This window comes from Geotrypetes seraphini, chromosome 3 (assembly GCF_902459505.1).
Source record: "Geotrypetes seraphini chromosome 3, aGeoSer1.1, whole genome shotgun sequence".
NCBI lineage: Eukaryota > Metazoa > Chordata > Amphibia > Gymnophiona > Dermophiidae > Geotrypetes > Geotrypetes seraphini.
In genome coordinates, this window is record NC_047086.1 from 74,171,768 (window position 1) to 74,195,566 (window position 23,799).

The window sequence follows — 23,799 nt, forward strand, 5'->3', positions numbered from 1 at the left end:
TTTTGATCATCTAAGTACCAATTTAGGCCACTTTTTGGACTTTTTTTTAGTATTATGAGCCCCCTTGTTTTATATAAATATTTGCAATATAAATTAACTTATATATGTGTTGAAAAATGTTTGAAAACCCTATTTTGGCTTTAAAAAACTTGTTATGTATAGAATATTGTTTAACATTACTCTTACAGGTTATAAAATTTGGAACAAACTGCCAATAAGCCTAAGACAACCCAACAACTACCTTAAATTCCGGAAGAAACTAAAGACATACCTATTTTCACTATAATCACTTTCTTATCTTTACCCCTTCCTTTTCCTAAACCAATGCTGCTGCAAACAATGTAACAGATGAACATGTTCTAAATCTTATTGTGTAATGCATAGATTCCTTGTAGAAAATTACAGTATATAAGACATTGTATTTTATTGTAAAAATGTAAGGTTTAATTGAATTTGTTGCTGCCTTTGTGCCTAAGCATATAAGGGAAATGATTGGAGTGCAGTGCAGCCCTGAACCTTGAACAGTTATCTCAAATCTGAGTTCAGGCAGCAGTTTGTTCTAGAGCAGGGGTGTCCAACCTGCGGCCCGAGGGCCACATGCGGCCCCGTGACGTATTTTGTGTGGCCCCGGTCGAGGGCAAAGCAGTGTTTTCCTCTGCTGCCCCCGTGTTCACCGTCTTGCTGGCTCCCTCCTCTGTCTTGCTGCAGCGTTTGCGCGGCCCCAGAAACATTTTTTTGGTCAATGCGGCCCAGGGAAGCTAAAACATTGGACACCCTTGTTCTAGAGCATGGGAAGTAGGAAAGCAAAGACTTTCTGAACATCTGGAGATACAGTGGTATAGGAGGAGGACAATTGAATGTGGCAGTTTTAGTATAGTTCAAGAAGACATAGTATAGTTGATGATGTGGAAAACATGAGGAAGGATCAATCAAAGCTTAAGGAATGGTCTGAAATTTGACAGCTAAGATTTAATGCTAAGTAATGCACGGTCATGCATTTGGACTGCAGAAACTCAAAGGAACAGTACAGTTTAGGAATGAAGAACTTTTGTGCATGAAAGAGGAGTGGGACTTGAGTGTGATAGTATGTGATGATCTTAAGATGGCCAAATTGATTGAGAAACTGATGGCAAAAGCTAGAAGGATGATTGGGTACATAGGAAGAGGAATGACCAGTAGTAAAAAGGTGCACTTGTATAAGACTTTAGTTTATTATGTACAATTCTGGAGACAATACTGTCAAAAAGATAAACAAGATAGAGTTGGTCAAGAGGAAGGCAACTAAAATGGTTGATGGTCTAAATCATAAGGCATACAGGGACAGACTTAAAGATCTCAGTATGTATATAGTACTTTGGAGGAAAGGCTGGAGAGGGGAGATATGATAAAGACGTTTAAATACCTACATGGCATAAATACACATAAGGTGTGTCTCAAATGAAAGGAAACTCCAGAGTGAGAGCACATAGAATGAAACATAGAAACATGGTGGCAGATAAAGACCAAATGGCCCATCTAGTCTTCCCATCCACAGTAACCATTATCTCTTTCTCTCTCCGAGAGATTCCAAGTGCCTATCCTAGGCCCTTTTGAATTCAGACACAGTCTCTGTCTACACCACCTCTTCTGGGAGACTATTCCATGCATCTACCACCCTTTGTGTAAAAACTATTTCCTTAGATTACTCCGTAGCCTATCATCTCTTCATTCTATGCCCTCTCATTGCAGTTTCCTTTCAAATTAAAGAGGCTTGACTCATGTGCATTTACATTATGTAGGTATTTAAACATTTCTATCATATCTCCCCTCTCCCACCTTTCCTCCAAAGTATACAGATTGAGATCTTTAAGTCTGTCCCCATATGCCTTATGATGAAGACCACATACCATTTCTGGACCAACTCCATTCTTTTTATATCTTTTTGAAGGTGCAGCCTCCAGAATTGTACACAATATTTTAAATGAGGTCTCAACAAAGTCTTATAAAGGGACATCAATACCTCCTTTTTCCTACTAGCCATACATCTCTTTATGTAACCTAGCATCCTTCTAGCTTTTGCCATCACCTTTTCAACCTGTTTGGCCACCTTAAGATCATCACATACAATCACACCCAAGTCCCGCTCTTCTGTCGTGCACATAAGTTCTTCACACCCTAAACTGGATCATTACCTCGGGTGTTTTGTAGCCCAAATGCATGACCTTGCACTTCTTAGCATTAAATTTTAGCTGCCAAATTTCAGACCAATCTTAAAGCTTTGCCAGGTCTTTCTTCATGTTATTCACACCAGCAAAGAGGCAAATCTTACCCGACAACCCTTCAGCAATATCGTTTATAAAAATTTTTAAAAGAACAGGCCCAAGAACAGAACCTCTGGTAACATCCCTTTCCTCAGAGCAATCTCTATTGATCACTACCCTCTGTCGCCTTCCACTCATCCAGTTCTTGACTCAGCCCGTCAATTTAAGACCCATCCTGAGGGCACTCAGTTTATTTATTAGACGTCTATGTGGAATACTGTCAAAGTCTTTTCTAAAATCCAAATACACCACATCTAGTGCATATCTTCCATCCAATTGGTTAAGAAGTGATAGGCTCAGGAGTAATATGAGGAAATAATTTTTAACAGAAAAGGTAATAGATGTATGGAATGGTCTCCCATTAGAGATGGTAGAGACGAGGGCTGTATTTGAATTCAAAAAAGTGTGGGACAAGCATGTGGGATCTTTGAGGGAGAGAAGGAGATAGTGGCTGCTGAGTAAAGGCAGACTGGATGAACCACTTGGCCTGTATCTGTCATCATGTTTCTATGTTTTGGTGAATCACCAACTAGATGTGAAAAAGAATCCTTTTTGCCTTCTTCAAATACTATGCAAATTATCTCTATTGGGTCTTACGCATGATTACATTTTCAATGGTTCTATGTTTCCTTCAAAGTCATCCCACTATTTGGATTTGCTGTTTCAGCATCTAAAGTCCATGACAATGCTATGGTTGCTTTCATCCTAAAAAGAGTTTGGAGTGCACTAAAGATTGTCTTCAATCTAGAAATCCATGAAGAACAGTATCTTATTTCAGGACTTACACCTCAAGATTCAAAAGAAATGTAATTTTCAGGAAATCTAGTAAAAATAGACTTAATAAAATAATGATCAAGTAGATGAAGGTGTTTTTGCCAGACAACCAAAGGACGGGAAAATAAAGGCTTACTAGAGAAGTGAGGTTAGCCATAAAAGGAAAGAAGGACACCTTTAAAGAATGGAAACGCACAAAAACAACCGAAGCTCAAAACAAACACAAGGAGGTGCAGAAGAAATGTCACAAGGCGGTGAGGGATGCCAAAAAGGACTACTAGGAAAAAATAGCACAAGAGGCCAAGAACTTCAAGCCCTTCTTTAGATACATAAAAGGAAAAAAACCCGCAAAAGAGGCGGTGGGACCGTTGGATGACCAGGGCAGAAAAGGGTACATCAAGGAAGACAAAAAATTGCTGACAAACTAAATTCCTTTTATGCATCTGTATTTACGAAGGAGGACACTGCAACAATACCAGAAGTAGTGAAAGTGTTCAAAGGAGTAATAGAGGACAGCCTCACCACAGTAGAGGTGGACTTGGACCAGATATACTACCAGATTGACAAACTTAAAGGTGCAAATCCCCTGGACCTGATGGAATTCACCCAATAGTCTTAAAAGAACTGAAGGTTGAAATCGGAGAACTATTGCAAAAACTTGCAAACCTGTCAATTAGAACTGGCCAGATACCGGACGATTGGAAGATAGCGAATGTCACACCAATTTTCAAAAATGGATCAAGAGGAGAACCGGGCAACTACAGACCGGTGAGTCTCACGTCTGTCCCTGGAAAGATGGTTGAAGCACTGATTAAAGATAGCATAGTCCGGCACTTGGACACACACGACCTGATGGGATCCAGTCAACACGGCTTCAGGGAAGGGAAATCATGTTTGACGAATTTACTTCAATTTTTTGAAACTGTGAACAAACATATTGATAATGGAGAACAGGTGGACATAATATACTTGGACTTCCAAAAAGCGTTCGACAAAGTTCCACATGAAAGACTTCTCAGGAAACTACAAAGCCATGGAATAGAGGGAGATATACTAAGATGGATAGGCAAATGGCTAGAGAACAGAAAGCAGAGAGTGGGTATAAATGGGAAGTTCTTGGACTAGAAGAAAGTGACTAGCGGTGTGCCCCAGGGCTCGGTACTTGGGCCCATCTTATTTAATATTTTCATAAATGAGCTAGAAGAAGGAACATCAAGTGGGATCATCAAGTTTGCTGACGACACAAAGCTATGCCAGGCAATTAGATCGCAGAAGGATAGCGAGGTACTCCAGAGTGACTTGTTTCAGTTAGAGAAATGGGCGGAGAAATGGCAGATGAAGTTTAATGTGGAAAAGTGCAAAGTAATGCATTTAGGCAGTAAGAATAAGGACTACGAATATAGAATGTCAGGTGCAACTCTGGGTAAGAGCGAACAAGAAAAGGACCTGAGCACAATGCGCGGCACAGCAAAAATAGAATGTGAGGCATGATAAAGAAAGGAATCACGAGTAGATTGGAGAAAGTTATAATGCCGCTTTATAGGGCAATGGTCAGACCACACTTGAAATACTATGTCCAACATTGGTCTCCCAACCTAAAGAAGGATATAAAAATGCTGGAGAGGGTGCCGAGACGAACAACGAAGCTAATAAATGGTATGGAGAACTTGGAATATGAGGGACGACTCAAGAAACTGGAACTGTTCTCCCTTGAGAAGAGGAGACTGCGAGGGGACATGATTGAGACTTTCAAAATACTGAAAGGCATCGACAAAATAGGGCAGGAAAATAAATTATTTACATTGTCCAATATGACACGGATAAGAGGACATGGACTGAAGCTAAGGGGGGATAAGTCCAGGACAAATGCCAGGAAGTTCTGCTTCACGCAGCGAGTGGTGGACACCTGGAATGCTCTCCCAGAGGAGGTTATTACGAAATCCACCGTTCTAGGATTCAAAAGCAAATTAGATGCACATCTCCTTATGAGAGGCATAGAGGGATATGGATGACTAAACCTACATCAGGTGTACACCTGACTGGGCCTCTGCGTGTGCGGATCGCCGGACTCGATGGACCATGGGTCTGATCCGGAGATGGAAGTTCTTATGTTCTTATTACCTCTTGTGAGACTGTGAAAGGGGTTCATATAAAATATGAAAGTTTAATTTTACCAAATATTCTAACCATAGAATAGGGATAGCAGAAAGACCTCCTAAATTAGCTAATAGAGTGGAATTTTTTTATTTTTTTTTAATGAGATCCATTGTGTCACGCTGAATGTGTTGGAAATGTACTGATGGAAACCTGAATCTGAAAATCTAGAATGGAAATGAACCATTTGGAGATGAAACCAATTGTCTACATGACCATTAAAGTTACCCAGTACTAGAAGGGTGGGATAGCGAGTAGTGGCATCAGGTAGAATTTGGAAAATAGCATTCCATTCCATAGTGGTCAAAAATGGCACTTAGTAAAATATCATATGTAATGGATGTGTTCCTTGAAATTTTACTACAAGATCCTCTGAATAAGAAAAACGATCTGAAGGAAGTTCTGTTATGTTCAACTTATTTGAATATATAATTGCCAGTTCTCCACTCCTTTTAGAGGCATGGGGTAAATGGAGACACCGGTAAAGATGGAACAGGATGATTCATCGCAGATCGTTTCATCGCGGCTGCTATAAATCATCCTAGACATTGAGCTCTGAACAAGCCAGAGGGATCTTCTCCCCGGCCCAGCGCATGGCGAGCTCAGAAGTGCATTAATATGTGGAAGACCCTGCCAGCCCCACCTGCAGCTGAGTGGCACACACCCTGGCCCTCCTGCAGCAAATAGCATCAGACCTGCCTCTTTGGGAAAAGCCGAGCCCTCCCTCCAGCTTGCATATTGGTGTCTCTGCCCTCGACACTCCAGCTCACTCCATGCAAATTGGTTCTCTGCCCACTGTCCATCAGCCTACGGGAGGCGGGGGTATTGCCCCCCTCAAATAGGCAGAACTTCTAGTTCAAGTTTCAAGTTTATTTAAAATTTGATAAAAACACTTATAAAAATTTCTAAACGATGTACACAATAAAAATAGGGGATACGAGACAATTATAAAATACAAAGCAAGACAAACTTTGGATCTAGAGCAGGGGTGGGCAACTTCCGGTCCTCGAGGGCCAAAATCCAGTTGGGTTTTTAGGATTTCCCCAATGAATTTGCATTGAAAGCAGTGCATGCAAATAGATCTCATGCATATTCATTGGGGAAATCCTGAAAACCCAACTGGATTCTGGCCCTCGAGGACCGGAGTTACCCACCCCTGATCTAGAGCATTCATCATGGCCAATTAAACGCTGAACTGGCCACAATAAACAACCACGATGAATCGTCCTAGACCCAGTAAAGAAGGGATTCTTCTCCTGAAGGCAGCCATATCTCAATGAGACATAAAAAATGTAGCTTACTTGTTGTCAGCATGCCATTAATAAGATGTGATTTAGGTCGCGAAGATCTGTAATTCATTGACCCACCCTAAAGTTTAATGGAAGAGATCAATAATTCATTATTAAAGTCTGACAATCTTCAGTTGTCATTTTATTTTGTTTCAGGTTATGTGCTTGCTCTCTGTGTCTACCCACATATCTTGATAAGAGGTTTTTTTTTAGCTATAGGTAAGGTAAATTCCAAAAGTATTCTCATGGGTGAAATTCTATACACTAAATAGCAGGTTTAAATATATGTACATAGTTTCCCTAGTATAATTTGCATTGTGAAAGAGCATCTGTATTTTTGCTTTGAATATCCATCCGAGCCCATATATTAATAAGTGTGCATGCATTTCTCAATGATATTATCAGTTTTAATATTATACCACATTGCTATCTGCCACAATTAATTACATGTATTAGACAGTACTGACACATGGTTATAATGTACAGGTCATGTAAGATGATGTGCAATTTGTAGAAAAGTTTGTATGAAAAATGTTGTCCTTATAATTGCGTGCACATTGGTACAATAGATTACTTTCTAAAACAATAAACAAATTCACACTAAAGTGTCCTGTCTTTACAGCTGTGACATGTCCTAGTATTGAGAGACAGCTCTCAGAGCATGTCCTTTGGAGACTGGTTTCTGGGTCACTGAATGAATATGGAGCTCAGATCATGCTGAGCTGCAGCTCTGGATATTACTTAGGAGGTCGGAGACTCATAGAATGCAGAGCTAATGGAACATGGAATGGAGGTGATGAGAAGCCAAGTTGTAAGGGTAAGAGTCATATATATTGGCAAAAATATTTGTTTTTTCAATGCCTATAGTGCCAGATTTATTTTTTTAATTACAGAGATCAGCTATATAGGGAGCACAACTTGTATGAATGTCTGCTTATCTATTTTTCTGTGAATAATTCCAACATATATCAAGATACTATTCCTTTTGTACAATCTTAGCTAACATAAATGATTTATTTCATCAAGGTATTTTTCCATAGATTCCAAATGGAACAAAAAGGCTTAGAATATCTGGTACACACAGGGCAATTCAATAAACTGGACACTAACATTTACATGGGCATTATGGACTAGATTCAGTCAATGGTGCCCAAAATTGGGCACAGAAAAAAATGTGTGCTATTCTATAATCCATGCTCTGAGTTAGTGCAGTTTATAGAATATAGAAACATATAAAGGCCAAATGGTCCATCCAGTCTGCCCATCTGCATTATTCTGGGATTCACGCCCAACTTTGGACATAAGGATTTATGCCAACTGAAACCTGGTGTAAATCCTCGTAAGTTAGGCACAGATTCCCCAAATTCTTTAATACTGCATGCATCTTTAGTGAATATCCCTCCCACATGCCTTGCTCAGTTATGCACTAAAAGATTTGCATGCACCTCTTTACAGAATAGTACTTAGCAAGATGCATGTGCAAATCCTAATTTGAGCCAATTAACTGCAATAATTGGTTGTTAGAACCCAATTATTGCTATTTATCAGCTCATTACTCAATTAAATTGCACATGCAGGTTGGTGGTGTGCCAAAATTTGCACATATAATTTTGGAATGTCATATGTAGAATCCAGGCATATATATCTAGATGTCTATAATACTAACATGTACCATGTATATGTCCACTTATGCACATTTATGCTAGAATGCCACTATTAATTTAAATTACATAACACATATTTACAAGGGGTGTATACATATGGGCAGAGCATGGTTGCCCCTATTTATGTATGCCCCTATGTATGTACAGAATGTATGTATATCTTCCATATATACAAGTAACTTACAAAATATAGTAAGCTTTGCAGATGTCTGCTTCACTTAAATGTTCCCACTATATTGATTGATTTATTGAAAGCTTCTATACCGCTACTAATGACTGGGAAGTCAATTCAGAGCAGTTTACATGAGCTTCTGTAAAAGTGTTACAATTCAATACATGAGCTTCTGTAAAAGTGTTACAATTTCTATTTAGCATGGTATGTGATGATCTTAAGGTGGCCAAACAGGTTGAAAAGGTGATGGTGAAAGCTAGAAGGATGCTAGGGTGCACAGGAAGAAGTTTGGCCAGTTGGAAAAAGGAGGTATTGGTGCCCCTGTATAAAACTCTGCTGAGACCTATGAACATAAGAATTGCCGCTGCTGGGTCAGACCTGTGGTCCATCGTGCCCAGCAGTCTGCTCCTGCGGCGGCCCTTAGGTCAAAGACCATTGCCTTAATTGAGTTTAGCTTTACCTGTGTATGTTCTGATTCAGCAGGAACTTGTTTAACTTTGTCTTGAATCCCTGGATGGTGTTTTCCCCAACAGCCTCCAGAAGAGCATTCCAGATTTTTACCACTCTCTGGGTGAAGAAGAACTTCCTTACATTTGTACGGAATCTATTCCCTTTTAACTTTAGAGAGTGCCCTCTCGTTCTCTCTACCTTGGAGAAGGTAAACAACCTGTCTTTATCTACTAAGTCTTTTCCCTTCATTATCTTGAATGTTTTGATTATGTCCCCTATCAGTCTCCTCTTTTCAAGGGAGAAGAGGCCCAGTTTCTCTAGCCTTTCACTGTACGACAACTCCTCCAGCCCCTTAACCATTTTAGTCACTCTTCTCTGGACCCTTTCAAGTAGTACTATGTCCTTCTTCATGTACGGCGACCAGTGCAGGACACAGTATTTCAGGGGGAGTGGGCGTACCATGGCCCGGTACAGTGGCAAGATAACCTTCTCTGATCTGTTTGTGATCCCCTTTTTAATCATTCCTAGCATTCTGTTTGCCCTTTTCGCCGCCGCCATGCATTGCGCAAACGGCTTCATTGACTTTTCTACCAGTACTCACAAGTCTCTTTCCTGGGGGGTCTCTCCAAGTACTGCACCGAACATCCTGAATTCGTGTATAAGATTTTTGTTACCGACATGCATCACCTTACACTTAGCCACGTTAAACCTCATTTGCCATGTCGTGGCCCATTTCTCGAGTGTGTTTGTCATGTTGTAGGTCTTCACAATCCTTCTGCGTCTTTACTACTCTGAATAACTTATGTACAATTCTGGAGACTGCATCTTCAAAAAGATACAAAAAGATCGGTCCAGAGGAAGGCTACTAAAATGGTGCTTAGTCTTCATCATAAGGTGTAAAGGGACAGACTTAAAGATCTCAATATGTATACTTTAGAGCAGTGGTCCCCAACCCTGTCCTGGATGACCACCAGGCCAATCATGTTTCTATGTTTCTATCAGCACTTCCTTTCTTCTGCTGGTTATGCCTCTTTCTATAATGCTCAGCATCCTTCTGGTTACAGCCTCTGCCTTGTCACACTGTTTCTTTGCCTTCAGATCCTCAGACTCACCCCAAGGTCCCTCTCCCCATTCGTGCATATCAGCCTCTCGTCTCTCAGCACATACGGTTCCCTTCGATTTCTACTCCCCAAGTGCATCACTCTGCACTTCTTTGCACTGAATTTTAGTTGCCAAAGATTAGACCAGTTTTCTCTAACTTTTGCAGATCCTTTTTCATGTTTTCTGCTCCCTCTGGATTGTCCACTTTTTGTTACAAATCTTGGTATCATCCACAAAAGGCAAACCTTACCTTCTATCCAGCAATGTCTCACAAAAATATTGAATAGATACAATCCTTGTAGCACTCCACTATTCACCTTTCCTCCTTCCGAGCAAATTTCATTAACCACCACAAATTCAAATGTGGTAAGTGTGTGGTAAGTATGCAAGGTGTAGATGGACTGTGCAAGTTGGATGAGAAAGTGGAAAGGAGTTAACATCTTAGATGTGCTGCAATATGAAAGAATATAATTAATTTGCCTCTCCCTTTGAAGTGGAGGAAAAAAAAAAAAGAATCTATTTAACAGGGGAGTCCAACCTTTTGGCTTCCCTGGGCCGCATTGGCCGGAAAAAATGTTTCTGGGGCTGCACAAATGTGCAAACGCTGCAGCAAGACAGAGGAGGGAGCCGGCAAGATGGTAAACACCCGGGGGCAGCAAAGGAAAACACTGCATCGCCCTCAACCGGGGCCGCACAAAATACTTCATGAGGCCACATGTGTCCCTCGGGCCGCAGGTTGGACACTCCTGAATTAGAGCATATCGGCACAAAATATATACATAGTAATAATGTAACATGGTAAATAAAGACCTGCACTGTTTATCCAGTCTGTCACACCTCTGTTCCATGCAGGTTTTAGTCGTTCATGCTTAAACACTGGTTCATCAGGCAGTTAAATAAAATAAATTAGTATATCACTCACTTTTTGCTACTACACATTCATTTAACTGTATTTTATTTTGTAATATTAACATGTGAATAAGTTAGAAAAATAACAGGACCTATCTTTTAGAATAGACCTTTCTCTATGTTTTTGAGTCAAATGTCTCAATTGTATTTTTGTTTGCATTTACTTGGTCTTCTTTAATCAGATTTTTTTTTAACCTGGTTTATGAGTGACCACGTATGTGCTATGCATTTTTTGGTCTGTATTAGGGAAAGTGCTTGCTAATGAAAAATTGTTCTGCATTTTGTTTGCCTGCCTTGGTAATGATGCATGGATTTTATGAGCTGTGAAGAATATAGTTTTTGTCCTTTACAGTAACTAAGACTAATCAATTGTCTCCCCTTTTACTAAGCTGCGGAAGAGGATTCTACCGTAGCCCGGAGCTCTAAGGCCCAAATTCTGTAACCAGCGCCTAATGTTAGGCACCTATTTTGGAGGCGCCTATCTAAATCAATTTAACAAGCTCAATGAAGCTTTTTAATCAGCAATAATTGAAACTTAGGCGCCTATCAAGAAAGAGCGATTCTGCCACAAGGAGCCTCTAAAAATTTAGGCGGCCTTCAAAAAAACAGGCACTATGCACATTAGGCGTGGGCGTGGCTACATGTTAGGCGCCTTGTTGCAGAATCGCTGCTCTTAAGCGTGCTTAAGCGCTCAGCTAGGCGCCTAACTTTTAGTTGTGCTTAGAGCTGGCCTATTTGTTGGGCGCCTCCAAAATAGGTTCCGCTCAGTGTGATTCATTAAACAGCACCCAATTTCACTTGAATCACGCTGAACCGAGCCTAATGAGGTGCCTAACTTTTGGGCGCTTCTTATAGAATTTGCCCTTAAATGCTCCAATTCTACTCCAATGCTCATAGAATTCCTATGAGTGTCGGAGCATTTAGCGCTCCGGGTCACAGTAGAAACCTGTACTGTGGCTTAGTAAAGTGTGTGTAGGGGGGGGGATAATTTTTAAAGTTGTGATTGAATTAATTGTACCATAAGGTATCAGAGAACAAAAATGCATATTTAACCCTATGTTCTCAACATATAAAACTTTAAAAAATGCAAAATGTTTGACTTGAATAGTCTTCTAAAACAATCATTAAATAACATTTCTTGAAGTTTAAAGAATGCTACAGATATCTAAAATACTAAATAATAATATTTTTAATTCTATCTCATCTTTTCTTTCCGCTTTCAGTTGTTTCATGTGGGGATCTTCCATCTCCACCGAATGGAAATAAAATTGGAACTTTAATGGTCTATGGTGCCACTACAATATTTACCTGTAACACAGGATATACTCTGGTTGGATCTCATGTGAGAGAGTGCTTAGCAAATGGACTCTGGAGTGGCACAGAAACTCTGTGTCTAGGTAAATAGATGTTATTACCAATTTTCAGCTTCCAGCATTGTAGCAGGAGACTAATTGCTTCATTACTAGATTTCCTCCATAGCCTTTTTAGTCAAGGTAAAAGTGCTCTAGTTCTGCAATTAGACTTAAGCAGTGCCTTCGATCTGGTCGATCATACCATTCTGATTGAGTGTCTGATGTCAATTGGTCTTTCAGGTAATGTATTAAAATGGTTTCAGGGCTTTTTGACTAAACGATCGTATCAAGTCTACAATGATAATAAACAATCCAGTAGCTGGGTAAACTCTTGCGGAGTGGGAAGGAAGGAAGGAAAGGAGAAGAGAAAGAGAGAGATGCCAAAGCATAGGGGAGGGGGTGGAGACAGAAAAATGGAGAGGGGGTGAAGCTGAAATGAATCATGTGCAAAGGAGAGAAGGGACCTCAGATATACAGTTTATTGAAGGGACATAGAAAGAGGGAAGATGCAATATGGAAGAGAGAGAGGGTGGAGAATAGATGGAAGGGGCAGAAAGTGTGGGCAGTAGATGGAAGGGGTAGAGAGAGAGGGCAGAAGCTAGGTGGAAGGGGCAAAGAGAGGGCAGATGTTGCATGGAAGGGAGAGAGGACAAGCGCTGTATAGAAAGAAGAAAGCAAAGAGAAGTTGATTAAAGCAGAAATGACAAAAGGTAGAAAGATTTTTTTGTTGCTTTACTTAGAATCAAGTAGTATTATAACTGTATTGATAAAAGTTTATAAATAGGAAATGGAAATAAGGCAATTTTTTGGACTAAACCCCTTTCCTCAGGACAGGATAGCATAACAGCAGTATACTCTACTGTTCAGAAGAAAGATTTGGACTATGTTGGGTCCGGTCCCTATGCACATAAGAGTAAGTTTTTGGATGATGTTTTATTGACTTTTAATAAAATTCCTGCGACTTGTACAATTTACTCTGCAGTCCTTTATGGGTTTTGCTTCATTTGAGTACTGCAGACCCGGTGCATTTTCCTTAGTTTTTGCTTGGAATTATAAATAAACACAATATAATACTTTTAAAACAACTAGGATCAGTTAAAACATAGCTAAGCTCTGGAACTCGTTGCCAGAGGATATAGTTAAAGCAGTTAGTGTAGCTGGGTTTAAGAATGATTTGGACAAGTTGCTAGAGGAAAATACTATAGTCTGCTATTGAGACAGACATGGGGAAAGCCACTGCTTGTCCTGGATCAGTAGCATGGAATATTGCTAATGTTTGAATTTCTGCCAGGATTTCTGCCAGGATTAAACAGGAGTCTGGCGTATATGGACTAGAGAATGACACGGTGACAAAATTCATCACCGTTCCCGTCCCCGCGGATAACCGCGGTAAACCATCTTCATGTCATTCTTTAAAGAGAGAGGGAAGAATCAGAGTATGAATGGCCACAACCACCGACCCGCAAGCTTTGCTTTGAAGAATGCTGGTGTAGAAGGATTGAGGTTGAGATAGACACTACAGAATGACAGTCTCTGGTATCCAGAGCAGATATTGTGATGTCATAATGCCTCATTCCACCAGTGCCTAAGAGCCAATCACATCAGTGATGTCACAATGGCTTCATTATCCTTGGCTCACATAAGAATCAGAGTATGAATGGCCACAACCACTGACCCGCAAGCTTTGCTTTGAAGAATGCTGGTGTAGAAGGACTAAGGTTGAAATAGACACTAGAAAATGACATGGGATTATTTCCCGCGGTTATCCGCAGGGACGGGAACGGTGATGAATTTTGTCACCGTGTCATTCTCTAATATGGACCATTAGTCTGACCCAGTATGGCTATTCTTATGTTCTTATGACATCAGAAAGATTCTGTAAGAATCTTCAGGCAGTACTTGTCCCTCCGGTGAAAATGTGTGCCAGCTCGCTGCAAATTTCCTGCCAGCTCATGGTAATGATATGACAAAGAAAATAAAACATGACAAGAACAAGAAGCACAATAAATAGCAATTTTCTATAAAATGTTATTAACTTTAAATCACCCTGCATTCCTCAAAGTAAATGGAATGATATTGTATTAAAGCTTAGATTTAACGGGTTGATGTACAGCATATGGAATGGGTCAGTTTCCATAAATAAGAACAACAATATTTGTAATAACTATTAGTATCTCTTGAATGCCTACATCACAAGGAATCTGAACACTGATAAAATTTAATTTAAATGGGCAACAGTATACATTACAATGAACTACCCAGGGATAGTTATGGAATCAGTAGCAAAAAAAGGCTTTCTTAAGCTCCTTAGATCAAGTTTGGGCCATAGTTTCAAGTTCTTTTCTGAAATTTCAGCCTTTATATAAACTTAGGGCTCCTTTTACTAAGGTGCGCTAGCGTTTTTAGCACATGCACAAGATTAGCGCATGCTATAGCGCGCTAGCTGAAAAATTACTCCCTGCTTAAAAAGAGGCGGTAGCGGCTAGCGTGCACGCTAAAAACGCTAGCGTGCCTTTGTAAAAGGAGCCCTTAGTCGCTTAATAAAACATAGAAACATGATGGCAGATAAAGTCCAAATGGTCCATCGAATCTGCCCATCTGCAGCATCCACTATCTCAGTATCTAGCAAAATTTTTCCACCACATCTACAGGGCCTCTAAGCATGTGCAGACATCAACCGGTTATATCACATACATGTGCGTGTCATCATCATGTCAGCATCTGCGCATGCTCAGAGGCCCTGTAGATGTAGACCTGAGCTTGGGGGCCTTTCAAAACCCAAACTACCTGGTTTTGGAAATCCCTCCATCACTGGGGAGGACAAAGTGGAGGAGAGGCGCTGGTGCGGCAATGATGACTCATCTCTTTTATGGCACACCTGGAATCTCACCACGGCACACAGTTTGTGATGCACTGCGCTATTTCCTTCTCTCCCTATGAGATCCCATATGCCAGTCCCACGCTTTCTTGGATTCACAGTCTTTGTCTCCACCACCCCTTTTCAGTAAAAAGTATCTCCTTAGATTACTCCTGAGCCTATCACTTCTTAACCTCATTCCATGCTCTCTCACACTTGAATTTCCTTGGTGACGGGACAAAAGCACGACGGACAAAGCCGCGCCGACAATAGAGAGCAGACAATTGAGCGCAAGACTCCAGCATGCCCCCGTAAAAGTTTATTTTAAAGAGCTCCGATGGGGGGTGTGGATGGGAACCCCCCCACACTTTACTTAATAGTGTTCGAGCTGCCGTTGGGGGGTATGTGTGTGGGATGTAACCCCCCCCCCCCCATTATACAGAAAACTTAACCTTTCCCCTAAAAAATAGTGAAAAAGTTGTTTCCTCTATAATGGAGGGTTACAACCCACCAAAACCACTCCCAATGGCAGTGCGAACACTATTAAGTAAACTGGGGGCATTTTCCTCTCACCCCCCCCCCTTTGGAGCTCTTTAAAATAAACTTTTACGGTGACGCGCTGGACTCTTGCGCTCAATTGTGTCGGTGCAGCTTTGTCCCGTGCGCTTATGACTGTGAACCTTTCAACTGAGAGACTCGCCTCGTGTGTATTTATGCCACATACTATAGGTATTTAAACATCTCTATCATATCTCTCCTCTCCTGCATTTCCTCCAAAGTAATAATAATATTAATAACTATTTTATACCGCAATACCTTGCACTTCAGTGCGGTTTACAAGAAAAACTGTGAAAACACAGCGATGATATATCAAATTACATTATTAATAAAATCACAAATTTCTTGAAATTGGCAAAAGCATAATACAGATTTACCAAACAGTTTTTCCAATGATTTTCTACAATCCTGGTAACAAGGGGGAAGTCATAATCAAACCACTTAAACTCTTATTCCATTTACCCCCTTGAAAAGATAAAGCCGTTTCAAGGAATCTTTTATATACTGTAAACAACTTTTTAAAGATGGAAAAGAAAACAAAGAGATACCGTGGGTACGACGGTTAACTTCAGATAATTCAAAATGCTTTAGAAGTTAGCTTGGAGCAAAACCAAGCAGTGTTTTCTAGCATAAGCAATCAAATTTAAAAATTATTCTTGCTTCTACCAGGAGCCAGTGTAACTTTTGATAGTAAGGTGTTACCTGTTCCGATTTTTTCAAATTAAAAATTAAACGCACTGCCGTGTTTTGAATAACTCTCATCCTTTTGAGAACCAAGATAAATAATATTGAAGAAATCTTCCATTAAAGTTCGTGTTCATATCCCCACTTAATAGCAGGTTCTAAATTCATCTCTTGTACTTTTTCCCACGCGATATGGTGATTATTACCACAACCATAAAAATGACCTTTTCTGTCCCTCGACTACAAGACTTTTAGAAAAGAAATAAAGACCATACTCTTCAAGAAAACTCTGAAAAAAGTAATAATACCGCAAGTCTCAAACTCCATCTCTCACTAAAGCCAACTACCCCAAACAAATAACCTTACCCATTTCTTACTCTTTTTGAAAATGACCAATTTTATTTTATTTTTTGTAAGTTCTTGTTGTAATACATCTTGGATAATTCTTTTGTAATCCGCCTTGAACTGCAAGGTATTGGCGGAATAGAAATCCCTAATGTAATGTAATGTATTTATGGCCATGCCCTAATGATTCCCTCATTTTTTAGGGATTTAGGGCTCATGTGCTTCTCCTGTGCTAATCAGTTACTTCACAGTAATGTAGCGACAGTAACTGATTGGAACAGGAGTGCCCACTATCTTCTCCCAAATACACCTCCTACATTTTTTTAAATTGTTAGCACACGGTTAGTGTACCCATATTTGGAACTTATCGCAGGATATCTGAATACACATCTCACGATACGCCATTTTAAATTGCATCGGTGCATGTTAGCACATAACGCATCTTAGGGCTCCTTTTACAAAGGTGCACTAGCGGTTTTAGTGCGCACTTAGCGCGCGCTATAATGCTTAGCGCTCTAGACGCTAACACCTCCATAGAGCTGGCATTAGTATTTTCCGTGTAGCGTGGGGTTAGCACACGCGGCACTGTAGCGTGCGCTAAAAACGCTAGCGCATCTTCATAAAAGGAGCCCTTAGTAAGCCTTTCATGGTAAGGTAGAAGTTATAGGATTCAAGCTTAGGTGCTATAGCTTTGTTCTTCTACACAACTTCTAGAGTATTTTAGAGCCAATTTAATATCATGTGAACAAACATATAATCTGTGACCTTTCACAAATATCCCACGCATGATTTTCAATCTGTTTATTATTTTCAGCTGGTCACTGTGGTTCTCCAGATCCAATAGTGAATGGTCATATAAGTGGAGATGGCTTCAGTTACCGTGATACTGTGGTCTATCAGTGCAACCCTGGTTTTCGACTTGTTGGTACATCTGTAAGAATATGCCTACAGGATCACAAGTGGTCTGGGCAAACTCCAGTTTGTGTTTGTAAGTAGCTTTTGTATTATATCTTTCTTGATTGATGCTTTCATATTCTTGCTTATTCCATTACAATCAAAACTGTTATGTCCAGTTCAGGAAGTATGCAGTTCTGGCAGTGTTTTAGAAAATGCTTAGCCAATATAGTCTTTTCTAAGCTAAATGCAAGTATGTACACATAGTTGGTGGTAGCATGTTCAATAGAAGCAGTTATTTCACAAAAGTATAAAAACAGATATCATTAATGGAAGAAACTCTGCAACTTACATATGTAAGTTCTGACAGGTACACATGGCATTTCAGAACATATTCATGTATGAGCTGAATCACATATATGTTTGGCATTTTTGAAAACTAACTATATAAATGTTCCAAATTAACTGTAGAGGCATTAGTTTCAATTTGGTAAGAGAAAGAAATGAATGGGGTTTGGCGTGGATCTTTCCTTTAATCCCTTCTGTTAAGGGCTGACTCTAATGAACATATTTAAAAAATTTGTATGTGCAAGTGAGCAGCTGCAAATATCCACGTTGATATGAAATGGAAAATACATGTATAGATTTTGTTCGTTGATATGAAATAAAGAATACATATATAGATTTTGTTCCAACCTAAGACCTGTCCAAACCACATCTCCTTTCTACACTTACCCCCAAATGTTGTATATGGTGCCTTAAGTTGTGCATGCAAATCAATGTGTACAGTCAATTTGAACACACAACTTAATCATTTAATAAGCCTAATCAACACCTATTAATACACATTCTGTAAATTGGTGCGTTTCATTTCCAGTATGTGACTCTGAAATGGGGGCGTAGCCAGTTGAGGAGCATGGGCAGATCAACCATGTGACAAAACGCTCGGCTAGCCCAATGGAGCAGCTTTATTTATTTTTAGGGCTCGGCATGGCTGGTAGTTCCAAGCACACGGCTGTGGTCCCTCTGCAGCCTTCAAAACACATGGTTAAGTCATCAGATGGTGACTTTGTGCCCCAGGAGCCGGAAACTTTCTCAGAGTTTCTTAAACAGTTGTAAAATAATAAAACAACAACAACAAAAAATACAGTTTTGAAGCAGGCGTTCTTCCCCTGCGCAGTCCTATTCCACATCCACTGCGTCTCTCAGTGGCGTTGCTTCTATGAGCATGTCCTTGTCTCAGTCAGTCAATGTTTCTGATCCTTATACTGCTGACCAGCTTGCTGACCCCCATGTTTCAAGGAGCAGCAAAGGATGGAGGAACATAAGAATTGCCACTGCTGGGTCAGATCAGTGGTCCATCACGCCCAGCAGTCCGCTCACGCGATGGCCCTTAGGTCAAAGACCAGTGCCCTGTTTGAATCTAGCCTTACCTGCGTATGTTATGGTTCAGCAGGAACTTGTCTAATCATGTCTCGAATCCCTGGAGGGTGCTTTCCCCTATAACAGCCTTTGGAAGAGCGTTCCAGATTTCTACTACTCTCTGGGTGAAGAAGAACTTCCTTACGTTTGTACGGAATCTATCCCCTTTTAACTTTAGTGAGTGCCCTCTCGTTCTCTCCACCTTGGAGAGGGTGAACAATCTCTCTTTCTCTACTAAGTCTATTCCCTTCATTATCTTGAATGTTTCGATCATGTCCCCTCTCAGTCTCCTGTTTTCAAGGGAGAAGAGGTCCAGTTTCTCTATCCTCTCTAGCCTCTCGCTGGATCTTCAGAGTGGGACTATCTTCAAGTCCTGGTATCTGTGGCTGCCTTGTTGGATGTGGCTCCTTGGGCGAGATCACACATGCACCCTGTCCAGTATGTCTTACTCTCTCACTAGGCTATGCACAGGGATACATTACAGACCTGTTTTGATGGCTTCCCCCACAATAGGTATGCAGGGACACACCACTGGGGATTGCCTCCTGGCTCATGGTACTTAGTGTCCCATTCAATGGTATTTCTGTGGAAATGGTCCAGTTGAAGCTCAGAGCCATTCGGTTGACTCTAGTTGAGCAAGGGACATTTGACGCTGGCACACTCATAAGCTCAAGGTGTGAAAAATAATAAAAAACATGCAAATTGACGCTAAATGCAAAGGTTTTGTTACCAAAATATAATTATTGTTTTTATTTGTTCAATCATGACACCAAAAGAATAAAGCATAATTGCATTAGCCGTTGCATTAGCAGGAGAACATTATAGTTGCCAAAATGCTGGCTTTCTGATAACGTGCTCAGTTTAAGATCTCAAGTCACTCTATTATATACTTTTGGCTCAGTGTGACATCATCAGTTTCTCAACCTTTAAAAATCAACAAAGGAGGTGTTTAAAATTAGAAAAAGAAAAAAGTTTCAAAGGTGCTGAAAAGTTGTCAGCCTTAGAGGAAAAGAGGGCTCTCCCTAAGCTGACAGTTTCAAATTTCATGGATCTAGCCCACAGAAGCCTTCCTATGTTAGAGAAGGAGTCTCTGACTTAATTATTTCCAGATGTTGTTTTAGAATTTCTTTAGGTTGCTAATATATATAATATGTTTTTTCAAAACCCATTCTTTTGTTCAATACACATAATCACACACTTTTGGGGCCCCTTCATTCATAACTTGATTCATTCATATTTAATACCTGTTATATCTTAGTTTGGGATATTTTTTCCTAGCTAGCCTACATCTGGTATCAATTAACACCACATGGCTTAGCAGCCTAAACAAAGACTTGGAAAACAAAATGGATTCCAAAGACAGAGAAGATATAGAAAAGACAGCAATCAAAATGGAGTCCATGTATCTCTTAATTTCCTTCATGATCTAGCCTATTAGCAAAGTACATAAAAAGAATATTATTATACCTTCCCTTATATTAATCTGTAGTATGTTTTTCTGGCCCTGGCTACATTTATATTCAGATTTTTATTCACCTGTTTTTCGTGCGCTTCTCTTTGGGCGTGGCCTTAACTGACACATATGCTTGTATCTAACTAGAGTTACCCAGAATCACATGAAAACAGGCACTTAATACTGCACTATCATGATCTGATATCCATTCCACTACCGTCCCATAAACATCACCCCCCTACTGGCCACGAGCCACTACTCCTCATAGTGCGCTTGCAGAAGACTCTGGAGAGTCAAGTGGTAGCCTATGTCAATTACCATGGAAGGGCGCTCTGGCTCAGGAGGCTTGCCTTTTTTGTGGGTGGAACGCCATCTCCAGGTGCTCTCAGTAGTACATGTGGTGGGAGTTGACATTGGGTTAACTTCCTCAGCAGACAGCCTTTGGGTCAAGGCAAAAGGGCTCTGACCCCGGGAGCTTTCCAAACCATTATGCAGTGCTGTGGTTAGCCCCACTTCAATCTCATGGCCACAGCAAAGAACATGAAAGCAGATAGATTATTCAGTCAAAGATCCGAGCTCGGAATCAATGATTTCGACACTTTACTGTAGCCATGGCCTCAGGGTATCTTCTTGTATGTCTTTCCTTCCTGACCTTTGATAGGCCGAGTCTTCCAGCAGATTGCGGACTATCCGGGCCATATCATTCTGGTGGCTCGTCTGGCCTCATAGGCTGTGGTACATAGCTCTGTTGTGTCTTCGCCAGGGTTGAGGCCTTCAGTTGAGCATCCATTCTGACCTACTTCGCAGGTTCAAGTCTGCATTAAGGACATGGGTCACTTTGCTGTTATGGCATGGCTCATGAGCTTTGAGCCTTAGGCCACTATCCACTGGTTTATAATGTCTCATCTATCTACTGGAAAAGAGATTTCTAGGTAAGTACATCATCTCTTTTTCCTAAATAACACTACTTGAGAGTGAGAGAGGGTTTGAGCACTCTTGAGTTAATAATTACTACATTTCCCAATGGCCACATTCAATGAACACAATAACTTTTATTGACTGTCTCAGTTAGGGGGCCTTTTACTAAGCTGCAGTATAAAGTAGCCTTACTACACCCTTACACGAGTTTTTCCCATGTGCTAAGGCCAGATTGGAGAAGGTTATCATGCCCATGTGCTAAGGCCAGATTGGAGAAGGTTATCATGCCACTGTGCTAAGGCCAGATTGGAGAAGGTTATCATGCCACTGTACCGGGCCATGGTGCGCCCTCACCTGGAGTACTGCGTCCAGCACTGGTCGCCATACATGAAGAAGGACACGGTACTACTCGAAAGGGTCCAGAGAAGAGCGACTAAGATGGTTAAGGGATTGGAGGTGTTGCCGTACAGCGAAAGAGAAACTGGGTCTCTTCTCCCTCAAACAGAGGAGATTGAGAGTTGACGTGATCGAAACATTCAAGGTACTAAAGGGAATAGACTTAGTAGATAAGGACAGGTTGTTCATCCTCTCCAAGGTAGGAAGAACGAGAGGACACTCTCTAAAATTGAAAGGGGACAGATTCCATACGAATGTAAGGAAGTTCTTCTTCACCCAGAGAGTGGTAGAAAACTGGAACGCTCTTCCGGAGTCTGTCATAGGGGAAAAAACCCTCCAGGGATTAAAGACAAAGTTAGACAAGTTCCTGCTGAACCAGTATGTATGCAGATAGGGCTAGTCTCAGGGCGCTGGTCTTTGATCAGAGGGCCGCTGCGTGAGCGGACTGCTGGGCATAATGGACCACTGGTCTGACCCAGCAGCGGCAATTCTTATGTACATTTGTACTGCAGTAGTAAAATGTCTGCTTTTCTATTTTTCCTATTAATTGCCATGCATTAATGTTGCCTTTAATGCACAGCTATTAAAATGAATTACTGTCTTAGCACTTACCATATTTTTTATGTGTTAAGGGCTCGTACTGCAATCCTACGTGAATCCATTAGCATGTGGAAATGTAACTGATTAGAATGGAAATGTTCATTTTTTGCCCCAGACTCAAACTCTCCCCCCCCCCCACACACACCATGCACCAATTTCAAACTTACCACTGGATGCCTGCACGTGTCCCATGGTAAGCTATTTTATGCTGCAGTAAGTGTGTTCTAGTACTTCAGCTAAGTAAAAGGATCCTTTAAAGACTAATATACTGTAACTGGATTTCTATAAGCTTTATAAAATGTAACTTGAAAAACACATCAAGCACTTCCTCTTTCTCTGGCAGAAAGCATTTACATATTCACTTGCTGAGAATAGATGTGATCCACTCTTGGTTTCTTTTCCACATTGGTCTTAACAGAGAAGAATTTGCTATTTAAATATTAATTTTCATCAATTGTAGAAACTATATAATTACTTAGAATGTAATACAAAATGTTACATGGGTTATTGCAGTTTCTTCAGTTTTTATTTTATTTTTTTTCCAAAACTGTTTATTGAATCAACAAAATACATACAAAGCAGCTGATATAGCATTTGCAATATACAGAGCACGAAACAACGAACCACCAGAAGCGGGGGGACCTTCAGAGTCCGGGCTGGGTTCTTATACCCAGACTTGGCCAAACCCCAACCTAAAGATAAAACCCCCCACCCCTATCCCGTCCCACCCACACGGGTACCACTGGCTTCCGCAATCGGTTGATTACTTGGCTTTTAATCAGAGGGGGTAAAGTATCCAAATAAGACGCTCAATTGGACAAGAAGATCTTACTATGATGTTGAGAAAACCAAGCTGACCATAAGAAGATGGAATTTATTTCACCGATACCAAATGGTGGGTGGGGAGTCCTGAAGCCAATGATTTAGAATACAATTCTTACCCACTATATAGCCCTTGCAGATAAGTAAATAATCACCCACAGAGAGCCCACCCAGATAACCCTTAGCCAAAAAGAGGATCCCCTCAACCTGTGAAGGAAGAGTATAGCCCACCAGGGTCTGCAAATAACAACGGACCGCCAGCCAAAAGGCAGCAATAACTGCACAAGACCAAAGACCATGAGCTAGAGAATTATCAACCCGTTTCAAACATGTAGAGGTAGAGGCACACCCAAAGTGAAAGGCCTGCTTCTGGGAAATATAACCTTGATGAATGATCCGAAATTGACATTCCTGGAGCTCAGCGCTCTGCACCACACAAGGGATCTGCTGCACCAGAGGAGACAAGAACGCCACCCGAGGGCAGCTCTCCCTTCTGACATAATTATGTAATTCTTTACTGTCCCCACAACCTTTTCTTTTCAGTTCTGCTCTTCACAGATAAATCCTCTTCTTCCAAATGTCAATTGCAGATACTTGACACATGCTTTAAACATTGAGAAATCCTACTTTTTACTTCTCTAAAAGTCTCATTCAGTATGCATTGTTCTCAGAAAAACAATAGAAG

At 40.7% G+C, this 23,799-nt stretch overlaps 1 protein-coding gene across 1 annotated transcript in view; it reads left to right on the forward strand.

Moving 5' to 3' along the window:
* CSMD1 (CUB and Sushi multiple domains 1) overlaps positions 1-23,799 on the forward strand; it is a 2,397,241-nt gene that overhangs the window by 2,169,929 nt on the left and 203,513 nt on the right. The window contains exons 51-53 of the mRNA XM_033936341.1: positions 7,140-7,334; positions 12,037-12,210; positions 17,424-17,597. Of these exons, the coding sequence (XP_033792232.1) occupies positions 7,140-7,334; positions 12,037-12,210; positions 17,424-17,597 (543 nt within the window). The remainder of the gene's footprint in view (positions 1-7,139; positions 7,335-12,036; positions 12,211-17,423; positions 17,598-23,799) is intronic.